The sequence below is a fragment of the Onychomys torridus genome, chromosome 2 (assembly GCF_903995425.1).
Source record: "Onychomys torridus chromosome 2, mOncTor1.1, whole genome shotgun sequence".
In the NCBI taxonomy this organism is placed as follows: domain Eukaryota; kingdom Metazoa; phylum Chordata; class Mammalia; order Rodentia; family Cricetidae; genus Onychomys; species Onychomys torridus.
In genome coordinates this window covers 118706350-118718379 of record NC_050444.1, presented here as the reverse complement: position 1 = coordinate 118718379, position 12030 = coordinate 118706350, and the positions used below count along the sequence as shown (strand labels likewise).

At 43.1% G+C, this 12030-nt stretch overlaps 1 protein-coding gene across 1 annotated transcript; it reads left to right on the top strand.

Moving 5' to 3' along the window:
- Positions 1 to 4014, top strand: LOC118577938 (PRAME family member 12-like). Its single transcript, XM_036178572.1, has 3 exons — positions 1 to 287; positions 738 to 1331; positions 3492 to 4014. Exons 1-3 carry the CDS (start codon positions 1 to 3, stop codon positions 4012 to 4014), a joined length of 1404 nt encoding a protein of 467 aa, XP_036034465.1.
- Positions 4015 to 12030: the final 8016 nt, after the last annotated feature.

Genomic DNA, 12030 nt, shown 5'->3' with positions numbered 1-12030 from the left:
ATGAGTGACCTGGCCCAAGACACATTCTTGCACCAGGCAGTACAGTGGTTGCTGAAGGATGAGGCCTTGGCTATCTCTGCTCTGGAGTACCTGCCCACGGAGTTCTTCCCACCACTGTTCAAGGAGGCCTTCACTGGCAGACAGACAAACCTTGTGAAGGCCATGGTGGCAGCCTGGCCCTTTCATTGCCTCTCCATGGGAGCCCTGCCGCCCATCTCACACATGGAGACTCTGAAGGCTGTGCTGGATGCACTGGACTTTCTGGTGACTCAGAAGGTGCGCCCCAGGTAGGCAAGACCCCTTTAATGGTCCTGGAGGTTCAGTCAGGGGACTAGAGTGTTGAAGAGTATGGTCAAATGTGGATCTGAGGCTTCTCACTACACCAGTGTGGAGGACTGTGGAGGCCTCAGCTCTTGCTAGGGTACAAAAGGCTGTCAGGTGTGGAGGGCAACTTAGTTCTGATACAGCCACAGAGGAGTGTGCCTGGGCCTGGGACTCAAGGCAAAATGGGATCAGTCAGGACTGCAGGGGAACACAGGAGAGGGCAAAAACGCAGAGGTATAGATGCCAGTGAGGGGAATAGCCCTTCCCGGGGCCTGAGGTCATGGGCTGGATGCCAGGTGCTGCAAACACAGCGACCTATGAGACAGCAGAGCAGGGAAAGTGAGAATTGAGAGGTCAACAATAGCAGACTATGTGGGTCGGATCCCAGCTCTGATTTCTACCTGTTTTCCCAGGAGGTGGAAACTCCAGGTGCTTGACTTGCAGAAAGTGCACCAGGACTTCTGGGATGAACAGACTGGAGGCATAGATGTCAGCTACACCCTGCAGGTCCTGAGTCAAAAGGAAACTGAGGAGGAGCAGGAGCCAGAGTGTGGGGTGAAGCAGCCCTTGAGGGTGTTGGCTGATTTTGACCTCTGTGGGGAGCATCTCAAGGAGACTGACAAGTACTTGTTGAAGTGGGCCAGGCTGAGAAAAGGCTCAGTGCAACTGTGCTGCAGGGAGCTGAAGATCAGAGCGTCACATTTCTACACTGTCATAGCGATCCTGAACACTTTAGACAGAGACTGTGTCCAGGAGTTGCAACTGAATTCCTGGTGGCACCAGGGAAGCCAGGCCTGGTTTGCACATTGCCTGGCGCAGCTGGGAAATCTTTGCAAACTCCCTCTCCTGGGAATCCGCCAGACTGCTTTCAGTGGTAACTCTGCTCTACCAGACATGAAGAAGTATGTCACCGAGCCTGGTCCTCTGTTTCCCAACCTGGACTGTCTGCAGCATCTCTATATGGATGGCATTTACTTTCTGAAAGACAACCTGGAAACCTTGCTAAGGTAAGATGGGAAGCTGTCCTGCAGACCAGAGCAAAACCTTTCTCTGTGCTCTGCAGACAGAGGGCCCTGGATATCTGCCAGGCACACTGGATCCAACAGGGCTGGAGAGTCTGGGAGGGAGTGGCAGCCTGCCTCTGTCTCAGTGTGGGGCCTTGGGAGAGGCTGAGGAGCTGTGGAAATTCTTGCACTAGAGTGGAGTGTGAGGCTGGGGCGATCCAGCATGGCGAGGGATGGAATCTGCCGCAGTCCTTGGCCAGTACTGGAGTTTCTGCCTTAGTAAAGGACTGTTTGTGTGCATGTACTGAACCAGTCCCACTATGCTGTTCACTCATCTTGGTGTTAAGGTTTGAGAGCCGCTGGTAGTGAAAGTCCATGAGAGTATATAGCAGTGACAACTAGAGTTCAGAAGGTCAACCTCTCAGAACTAAGGGTTCTGGTAGAGGAAACCATCACGCAGGGCATTATGGGATTACTGCCTTTTGAATGAACTGGCTGTCTCTTGTTGTAAACTTCTGTGCAGTAACAGCCATGATTCTCCCCATTTACCATGCATTTCCATGTTACGTGTACATGTCATCTCATGATTGCATCTCAGTCTTGGGCACAGCTTTCCCTATACATTAGGGGTAAATGGACAACTGTACCCAGCTGTGTTTAATTTCATTAACTTATTATCTGCCCAGGCCATTGTGGACAAAAGTATTTCAGCAAAGATACCTTTTTCCAAGGACAAAACTGCACATAGATAAACATTAGCTCACCTCACTTACAGATAGAGAAAAGAACCACTAACAGTTAAATCCTCAACCCTTTACCTTCATCCCGGGTTATTTATACAAGACCCTTACTTAAGAAATTTACTGCTCACATTCTTGGGATGGTGTTTTAGCCATTTGCTAGATACTGAGTTAAGGCAGTTACTTCCCACTGACCCAGGGAGATTGCTTCCAGGCCAGGCAGGCAATAGATGCCAAGCTTCTTTCTTGTGCAAATTAAGTTTTTATTCCTCCTCAGCCAGGAGCTATTCCTAGATTTTTCTCCTCAACAATTACTCTGAGTGAAAGTGCTTTTACTGACCAAATACTACCTGCTCTGACATAGGTTGCTTAGCCACCTAACATATGTCCCCTCCCTACCAGAAAGCAGCTGCAGCTGGGATGAGTGGAAAAGTGGCATTGAAGACACTTTACTTTCTTGTGACTTACTGACCCCTAACTTGTGTGTGTGTGTGTGTGTGTGTGTGTGTGTGTGTGTGTGTGTGTGTGTGTGTTTTGATAAAGGGTTTCTCCATGTAGTTTTAGTGCCTGTCCTGGATCTCGCTCTGTAGACCAGGCTGGCCCTGAACTCACAGAGATCCGCCTGGCTCTGCCTCCCAAGTGCTGGGATTAAAGGAATGTGCCACCACCACCTGGCAACCCCTAACATTTTACCTTGCCATTTCTAGATTATAGTTTGAGAACACAAATTCCCTAATTGATCTTAGCCTTTAGTTGACTCTACCAGTGAACTCCCCTTTAGTCACTGCCCTTTTGGGTTGTAATTGGAAGCTGACAATTAATTACTTTATGTATGGATCCTTATCACCTCTCTCTCAGACCCTGAAAACATCAAGCCTCACATTGCTTTAACAAAGAATTACAGGGTGGGTATATATACTGGTTCTTTGAGAGCACTGGGGGAAGGGGATTGATGGAGAAGAACAAAGATGAGGATGGAGATGGAAAGAACTAGGTAGAACGATGAGAGAAGAGCAGAAGGGACTGAGAGCAGAAGGACCAAGAGGAGGAGGGGCTGAGAAAGCTAAGTATGAGAACAGAGAAGAAACTGTACAGATAAAAATCACCATAGAAGAATAAAGTTTATGGACTAAACAATTCAGTGTGCATAGATTCATTGAATATCCCTCAGATTAGAATCCTCAACTGGTTGGTAGACTCTTCCACAGACCCTGGAAGCAAACAATATAGGATGGATCTATTATTGTTTGCGTTAGTTAGGCACTGGGACCTGAGTGAGAAGACATTGACAACATCCTGATGTGCATGTCTGTCCTGTGTCACACTGAACTGGAACAATACTAACCTGTCCATCTCTGTGTCAACCCTATCACTAACACTCTTCAACTCCATTTGCCAGAACTCATCTCTTGTCTCTACCTAGGTGCCTGAAGACCCCCTTGGAGACCCTGTCCATCACTCATTCCCAGCTCTCCCAGGCAGACTTGAATCATCTACCCCTGAGTCTGAACCTACATCAGCTCACACACCTGAATCTCAGCAGTGTGGTATTATCCTGTTTAAGTACTGGGCCCCTCCATATTCTTCTGGAGAGAGTTGCAGCCACTCTGAAGACCCTGGAATTGGAAGGCTGTAGGATGAAGGCCTCCCAGCTCACTGCCATCCTGCCTGTCTTAAGCCAGTGCACCCAACTCACTAAGATCAACTTCCTTGACAATGACATATCCATGGCTGTCTTTCAGGACCTTTTCTACCACACAGCCAATCTGAGCAAGCTGTTCCTGGAGATGTACCCTGCCCCTTTGGAGAGCTTTGATGACAAGGGTCATGTTCTCAAGGATAGATTGGTCCAACATTGTTCTGAGCTCATGGATATTCTCAGAGCCATAAGGCAGGCCAAATCTGTCTACTTTGCTGCTGGTGCCTGTTTTGTGTATTATAACTAGAGGCCAGACTTATCTTTGTGGGCAAATGGAGCAGGGTCAATTTGGGCATTGGGAGATGAAGTCTAAAGGATGGGTATCTCATCAAATTTACCCAGAAATTATGTGAGAGAGGGGATTAGGAATATGATGTAGCAATTCATTTATTTAAGGGGAAAGTTGACATGGAGAACAATGGGACCATGGGGACAAGTGACTTAAGAGTCAAATAAAATTTGGTTTTTCTAAAAGAAGCTTCTGGTAGTACATGTTAATGAAGTTGTTGCCCCTGAGTGGTAGGATTTTGATTTGTCAGACCCTCTGAAGCTGGATAGTCAGCATCTGAGGTCCTTCTTGGCCACTGTTCTTGTCACCATTTTTAATGTCTTGAGATCCCTTATCTGTGAAAGGAAATGGCACAGAACTTTCTGATCAATGAGAGTGTGCCCCCAAAATTCATGGCTTCTAAATTACACTGGAACCAACGATGATGAGCCAGTGAGATCTTTACACTATCTGAACACATTGCAATAAATCTAAAAATTGATATAAACCCTCTATTAATCTACAAAAACTCATGAAGAGTGAAACAACTTGTTACTTATTTATGAATGCGTCAAAGGAAAAATGAAGGAAGAAGGAAAGAAAGAATGAAAGAAAGAGTGAATTCCCTGAAACTAAAGAGCAATTAGAGTACACTACATCACATCAAGGACATATTGAAATCAATCCTATGAGGGAAATTTAAAGACCTAGGAGCCTAGTATAAAAACCTGAAAAGCACAAATACATAGTAGAATGAAAAACCAAAATAAAAAAAAAATTCAAAAAGCCGGGCGATGGTGGCACATGCCTTTAATCCCAGCACTCAGGAGGCAGAGCCAGGCAGATCTCTATGAGTTTGAGGCTAGCCTGGGCTACCAAGTGAGCTCCAGGAAAAGGTGCAAAGCTACATAGGGAAACCCTGTCTTGAAAAACCAATAATAATAATAATAACAATAATAATAATAAATTAAATAAAATAAATAGTAGAATAATTCAACTACGATTTTTGGAAACAAGAACAAACCAAATCCAAAACTAGTGGGCAGCAAGAGATAAGAAAAACCGAGGAGGCCAGGCGGTGGTCACACATGCCTTAAATCACAGCACTGGGCAGGCAGAGCTAGACGGATCTCTGTGAGTTCTAGGCCAGCCTGGGCTACCAAGTGAGTTCCAGGAAAGGCACAAAGCTACACAGGGAAACACTGTCTCCAAAAACAAAAAAAAAAACAACAAAAAAAGGAAAACCAGAGTAAAAGCTAATGAAATAGAGTGAGGCCTGGTGGTACACACCTTCAATCCCAGTAGGAGGAGGCAGAAGCCTGACTTCTGAGTTCTAGGCCATACAGGTCTATAGAATGAGTTCCAAGATAGCCTGGACTATACAGAGAAGCCTGTCTTGAAAAACAAAAGCATGACTGACAACAAGTATTCAATGAATAGAAAAGAAGGAAATAATAGAAAGAATCAACTATCTCTTTTGTTTTTGTGTGTTTTGTTTTTTGAGACAGGGTTTCTCTGTAGCTTGGAACCTATGATGGAACTGGGTCTACAGACAGTTTAGGTTGAACTCACAGACATCCTCCTGTCTCAGCCTCTCTAATGTTGGTATGAAAGGCGGGTACCACCAGCACCTGGCCCAAGAATCAACAAATTGAAGAGGTGGTTTTTTGGGGAAATATAAACCAGACCAACAGACCTTTGGCCCAACTAACATGAAGAAAGCAAGATGGGTCCCAAATAACAAGAGTCAGATTGGAAGAAGGACACATTACAACAGTTATCAAAGCAATCCAGGATATTTTCATATTATATGAATAATTATATATTATTGCTTTAAAAACTGTACTCCATGAAGCTAGAAAACCTAGAAGAAATAGGTGGTTTTGAGGTTCAGCCAAACCACCATAATTAAGCCAATTGGAAGTCAACAACCTGCTTTTTAGACCAGGCTGGCCTGGAACTCACAGAGATCCACCTGCTTCCGCCACCTGATTGCTCAGATAAAAGGCGTGCACCACCACCAAAAAGGGCAAATATTAGAGAATTGAGTTATATGAAATAAATAATACAAATTCATAGAGGAAGGAAGATTAGATGTTATCTCAAAATGGAAAAGAAAGGAATAAAGAGCAATGATTTCCTAAGTACAGAGTTTCTGTTTTGTGTGATGGAAAAGCCCCACAAACAGACAATAGTATCAGGACATAATATCATGAATCATATCATAGTTATAGTTATTGAATGAATCCTGGGTATGTAATTAATGAATACAACAAATGTAGTTAATATCTTGAGTGTAATTAATGTCTTGAATGTAATTCATGCCACTGAATAGTGAACTTAAAAATGGCTACAATTGCAAATATTATGTTCATTTAAAAAAAATAAGGTGGAATGTCCTCACTGTACATTATATATGTATATGAAATTGAAGTCAGCGATGTTCTAAAATAGAAATGGTATTTCTAAATAGGATCTAGTATTTAGTAAAACTAAAATACTATCATGGGCCTATGATGATGCTGGACTAAACTCTATCAAATTGTGCAAACAGGCCAATTGTATACTATGTGACTTATTTGTCAATAAAGATTTTATAAAATATAAAAAAAAAGATTAAAAGAAAGTCAGCAACCCAAGCTGGGTGGTGGTGGCACATGCCTTTATTCCCAGCATCTGGCAGGCAGCGGTAGGTCTGGTTTACAGAGTGAATTCCAGGAAAGCCAGGACTACATAGAGAAAGCCTGCCTCAGAAAACCAAAGGGGTTTGGGAGGAAGTCATCAACCTAAATGGACCCATAACAAATGAAGAAATTGATATGGTAATAAAAATCCTTAAGGCTAATAAACATCCAGGGCCTGATGGATTTACAACAGGACCCGAGCAGCCATTCAAATGAGAACTAAAGTCAATCCTTCTTAAACTATGAAAACAAAACAAAAAACCAGATGGAGCACCCCTAAATTCCTTCTACATAGCCAGCATGACTGTAATAGCAATACTAGGTAAACAGACAACAACAACAGCAAAAAAAGTGAATATCCCTGATGAACTTGGTTCCAAGTATATTAATGCAATACTTGGAAACACAGGCATGCCTAAAAAGATTATATACCTGGGGCTGGAGAGATGGCTCAGTGATTAAGAGTACCTACTGCTCTTCCAAAGGTCTTGATTTCAATTCCCAGCAACTACATGGTGGCTCACAACCACCTGTATTGAGATCTGGTGCCCTCTTCTGGCCTGTAGGGACACATGCAGGCAGAATACTGTATACATAAAAATAAAATAAATAAATAAATCTTAAAAAAATATTTTTTAAAAAAGATTATATACCATGATCATTTATCTCCAAAATGCAGAAATGGTTCAACATACACGTCAATCAATGTAAAATAAATAAATAAATGGACTTAAAGACAAAAGTCACTTAATTATATCAGTGGAAGTGGAAATAGCCTTTCAAAAAGTCCAACATGCCTTGATGTTAAAAGTCCAAAAGAATTAGGGTGAGAGGGAAGAGACTTCAACACTAGAAAGGCTCTATATGAGAAACCCACAGCCAATATGATGTTAAACGGAGAGAAACTTGAAGGAATTCCAGTGAAGTCAGGGATTAGACAGGGATGTCCACTATCCCCATTCCTTTTCAATATTGTACTTGAAGGACCAGCTGGAGCAATAAGGGGAGTGAAGGAAATTAAAGGGGTACAGCTAAGGAGAGAAGCTGAACTATCCCTGCTTTCAGGTGTAACACGAATTGCTAAATTGGCCTTATAATTAAAAATCCCAGAGCCAGATGTTAGGGAAAATGCTGAAAGGCAAGAGAGACGAAGGGACAAGCTGCTGTCATATCCCACCTCTAGCACTCAGCCTGGAGAGGCTCCAGTTCCTGTCTCCACACACTGTATATACCTTTCTCCACCCAGCCATCACTTCCTTCATAGTGCTGGGATTAATGGCAAGTGTCCTTCCAAAATACTGGGATTAAAGGTATGAGATCTCTAGTGCTGGGATTAAGGGTGTGTGCCACCACTGCCTGGCTCTGTTTCTCTCCTAGACTGAGTCAATTCTATGTAGTCTAGAATGGCTTTGAATTCACAGAAATCCAGACGGATTTGTGCTTCCCCAGTGCTAGGATTGAAGGTGTGTGCCACCACTGCCTAGCCTCTATGTTTAATCTAGTGGCTTGTTCTATTCTCTGATCTTCAGGCAAATTTTATTAGGGTACACAGTAAATCACTACATCCAGAGGTTTCCGAAGATTCATTTATATTTATTTTATGTGTATGAGTGTTTGCCAGCATTCATGTGATACGTGTAATGTCAGGGCAGTCCAAGAGACCATTCTAAACCACAGAGGTTATTGCCATTGCCCTCGGTTGCATCCCAGAACTTGAAAGTCATAGTTATTGCTGAAGGCACCACACAATTTGGACTTGGGACTGGTAGGAAGGGAGCTGGAACTCCCTTAATTATTTTATTTATCATGGATACAGTGTTCTGTATGCATGTATGCCTGCAGGCCAGAAGAGGGAACCAGATTTCACTACAGATTGTTATGAGCCACCATGTGGCTGCTGGGAATTGAACTCACGACCTCCAGAAGAGCAGTCAGTGCTCTTCACCTGTGAGCCATCTCTCCAGCCCATGACCTGGAAGTTCTGTGGTCAGAGGTGCTATACAAGTTGCAAGGGAGAAAGTCAATGAAAAGTCCTATTGGTTGTGAAGCTTATGAACCACCATAGAAGGACAAGACAATGTCAAGAAAGATTCGAGTGTCAAGAGATGACACTCATGTTTCAGAGATGACCAACAGCTACCTAATTGGACTTCTCAAAAGGGTGGAATGTATGCCTGCTACTAGAAACCTAGCCACCTCCCTGTGTCTGGTGAGGTTGTGGACCCTAGAGGAGAAGCCACTACTACCCCATTTCTATGCCAGTGTGTGTCCCAACTGGATTCTTAGAGTCCATCCTTGTATACACAGATAAGTGTAGCTCTTACCCAGTATCAAAAAGGATGTTTGTTTTTTTGTTTGATATAGATGGAGTCCATCACAGAAATCCATACTGGTGAAAAAGGAGAGAATAAATAAATAAGAATGGGGTGCCTATCCCCAATTAATACATCTAAAACCCAACCACTACACAGAAGACTCAGGGAACAAGCAGGAAGAGGGGCAGAAAGAATGTAAGAGCCTGTGGACCATGGTATCCAATACAAGGTAGTGTCTTCTATTTGGCAGAGAGCTACCCCCAATGATAACAACATGGCCACCTAAATGAATTGATTTCTAATTGAATCAATTTTCCTGATTTTCTCTCCATCCTTTACTATATGAGGAAGCATGACCTTGAACTCCTGACACTACAGCCCTCTCCCCAAATGCTGAGGTGACAGTTGTGCACATGTGCCCAGCAGATGTCCTAAAGACCAGTCCTCGCCTAGTGCTGCCCCTCTGCTTCCCTGGTGTTGGAAAAGGAAAACAATTCCTACAGTTAATTACCAGTTAATGGGTCGTATGCCATGGTGCATGTGTAGAGATCAGAAGAAACCTTCCAGGAGTCTGTTCTCCTTTTGTGGGTTCCAGAAGTCACACTCAGGTCTTCAGGCTGGGTGTAAGTGCCTTACCTACTGAGCATATCTTGGGGTTGCTGGTTAAGTGAGTTCTGAAAGACCATTTGGTGCATGGAGTTTCTACTGTTTTCTTCAAGAGAGGCACTTCTGTTTTCTGGTTGGAATTTAATGCAGTTTCTCACTGTATGGAACAGGTTGGCCTGAAGCTCACAGAGATCTTCTGTCTCAGCTTGTGGAGTGCTAAGATCAAGAGTGTACATGTCATTCAGGATGACACAGGTTTATTAATAAAGCTTTATTGTTTAGTTGACTTTCAACTCATCCTGCATTGCTGTTGATTTTTCACACTTTGAGTCAAAGTGTCCATCTCACTCTTGATGCTTCTATAGTCCTCCATCAAGCCATTGTCCCAATCAAGCTTCTTGCTCATGAGGACTACAGGTTCGGCCACCCAACTCAGCCCTTCTCATCTGCCACATGTTCATGTGGAGTCCTTTGTATTGTGTTTGCTTTGTAGTTTGTTGTTGTTTTGAGGAAGAAGCTCACCGTGTAGCCTTTGGCTACCCTAAAATTCACTACACACTCAAGTACACACACAATAAAACCCACACTGAAACACAGACATAGACAATAAAACCACACACACCAAAATATACACATACATAAATGTGCTCATGTAAATATATACATACAAAATGGGTCAATCAATCAAACAATGGAATATTGCCTTTCTATGTTAGGGGTTTTTGCTTTCATAGGGTGGGTCTGATTCAATCAATCTATAGTAGAAAAAATCAATCATGAACAGGATTAAGTGGGTAGAGACTCATTGGACCAATCAGATACAAGATTTTAGTAGAAGGGTGGGAATCACTGGGGAGGGGAGAGGAGGAAGCTGTATAAAAGGGTCAGAAGAGGCCTAGTAGAATAGAACCTCAGAGTCCTGGAGTCTGGAGTCACTGCCTGGCCTTGCTGGGAATAGGAGCCTGTAACCAGAGTCCATATCAGGTAAGTCAGTCACCTCCATCAGGCCTAGTCCATGCTGGTCTAGCCTCATCACCAACTAAGCTACACTTCCAGATGCTTCCAGATTAAAATGTAATATTTTTAGATTTGGTATAGTTTGGTTTTAATGAAAATAACCATTGCATAGGAGTTTACATGTTAGTTTCTTTGGCTTATTTGAGTTTTTTGAGACAGGTGAAAATAGGCAAGGCAGATCTTGAACTCTAGATCTACTGTCTCTGAGCAGTTTTCCATGCTTATTCTGGAATTAGAGTTAGGATCATATTTGTAATTTGAACATCTTGTAATCACTTAAAGTATGTTCCACAGGTTATAGGTTTGCAGTTGTATGAACTGAACTTTCCTCTTTATTTTTATTTATTTATTTATTTATTTATTTATTCATTCATTCTGAGACCGTGTTTCCCTGTGTAGATTTGCACCTTTCCTGGATCTCTCTCTGTAGACCAGGCTGGCCTTGAACTAACAAAGATCCCTCTGCCTCTGTCTGGGGAGTCAGTGCTGGGATTAAAGGATTGAATCACCACCACCTGGCTTAACTTTCTCTTTGTTTAAAGTTTTTATTTATTTATTTATTTATTTATTTATTTATTTATTTATTTATTTATTTAGTTTTTTTCAGACAGAGTTTCTCTGTAGCTTTAGAGGCCATCCTGGAACTGGCTTTGTAGACCAGACTGGCCTTGAACTCACAGAGATCCACCTGCCTCTGCCTCCCGAGTGCTAGGATTACAGGCGTGTGCCATCACCGCCCGGCTTGAACTTTTCTCTTAACTGTAGCTCATTTATCTTGTGAATAGGTACTGAGGATGTGGCTCAGTTGCTAGAGTGTTTCTCTAGCTTGTGGCTTCAAGCACTGGCTTCCATTACCTTTACCAGGATGGTAGGCTCACCTGTAATCCTAGAATTGAAGAAGGGAGAGGGGGCCATGAAGGAACAGCTCAATACCCTAGCTAGAGAACATAGATTCACCAATGGCAGCTGAGCTGGTGGTAACAGTGAGTGTGTGGGTGGGGCAATCATTTATTGTAATATGAGGCAGGGGCAGAACTGGGCAGTGGTAACAACACCTCTAATGCCAGCACTGGAGAGGAAGAGACAGGCAGAACTCTGAGTTTGAGGCTAGCATGTTCTATAGATCAAATTTTAGGACAGCCAGGGCTATACAGAGAATCCCCGGAAACCCTAGAAACCCTCCACCACCCCCATTCTTCAAAAGGTAGAGAGATTGCAATAAGTTTCAGTTGGCCTGGGATAAATGATGATGCCCTGTCCCAAATAACCATCAACCCTGAGAGAAAACTATTGGTAGATTTTTTTTTCTCATCTCCTTCTTTCTCTATAGACCCCAAGGTAACAAGGGACATCTTCATCCTTGTAGCCTCCGT

Bases quoted from the DNA above. Each gene is read 5' to 3' on its own strand.
- LOC118577938 (XM_036178572.1), top strand. From the start codon at position 1: ATGAGTGACCTGGCCCAAGACACATTCTTGCACCAGGCAGTACAGTGG. The intron at 288-737 runs GTAGGCAAGACC...CTGTTTTCCCAG, and splicing joins ACTCAGAAGGTGCGCCCCAG to GAGGTGGAAACTCCAGGTGC. The intron at 1,332-3,491 runs GTAAGATGGGAA...GTCTCTACCTAG, and splicing joins AACCTGGAAACCTTGCTAAG to GTGCCTGAAGACCCCCTTGG.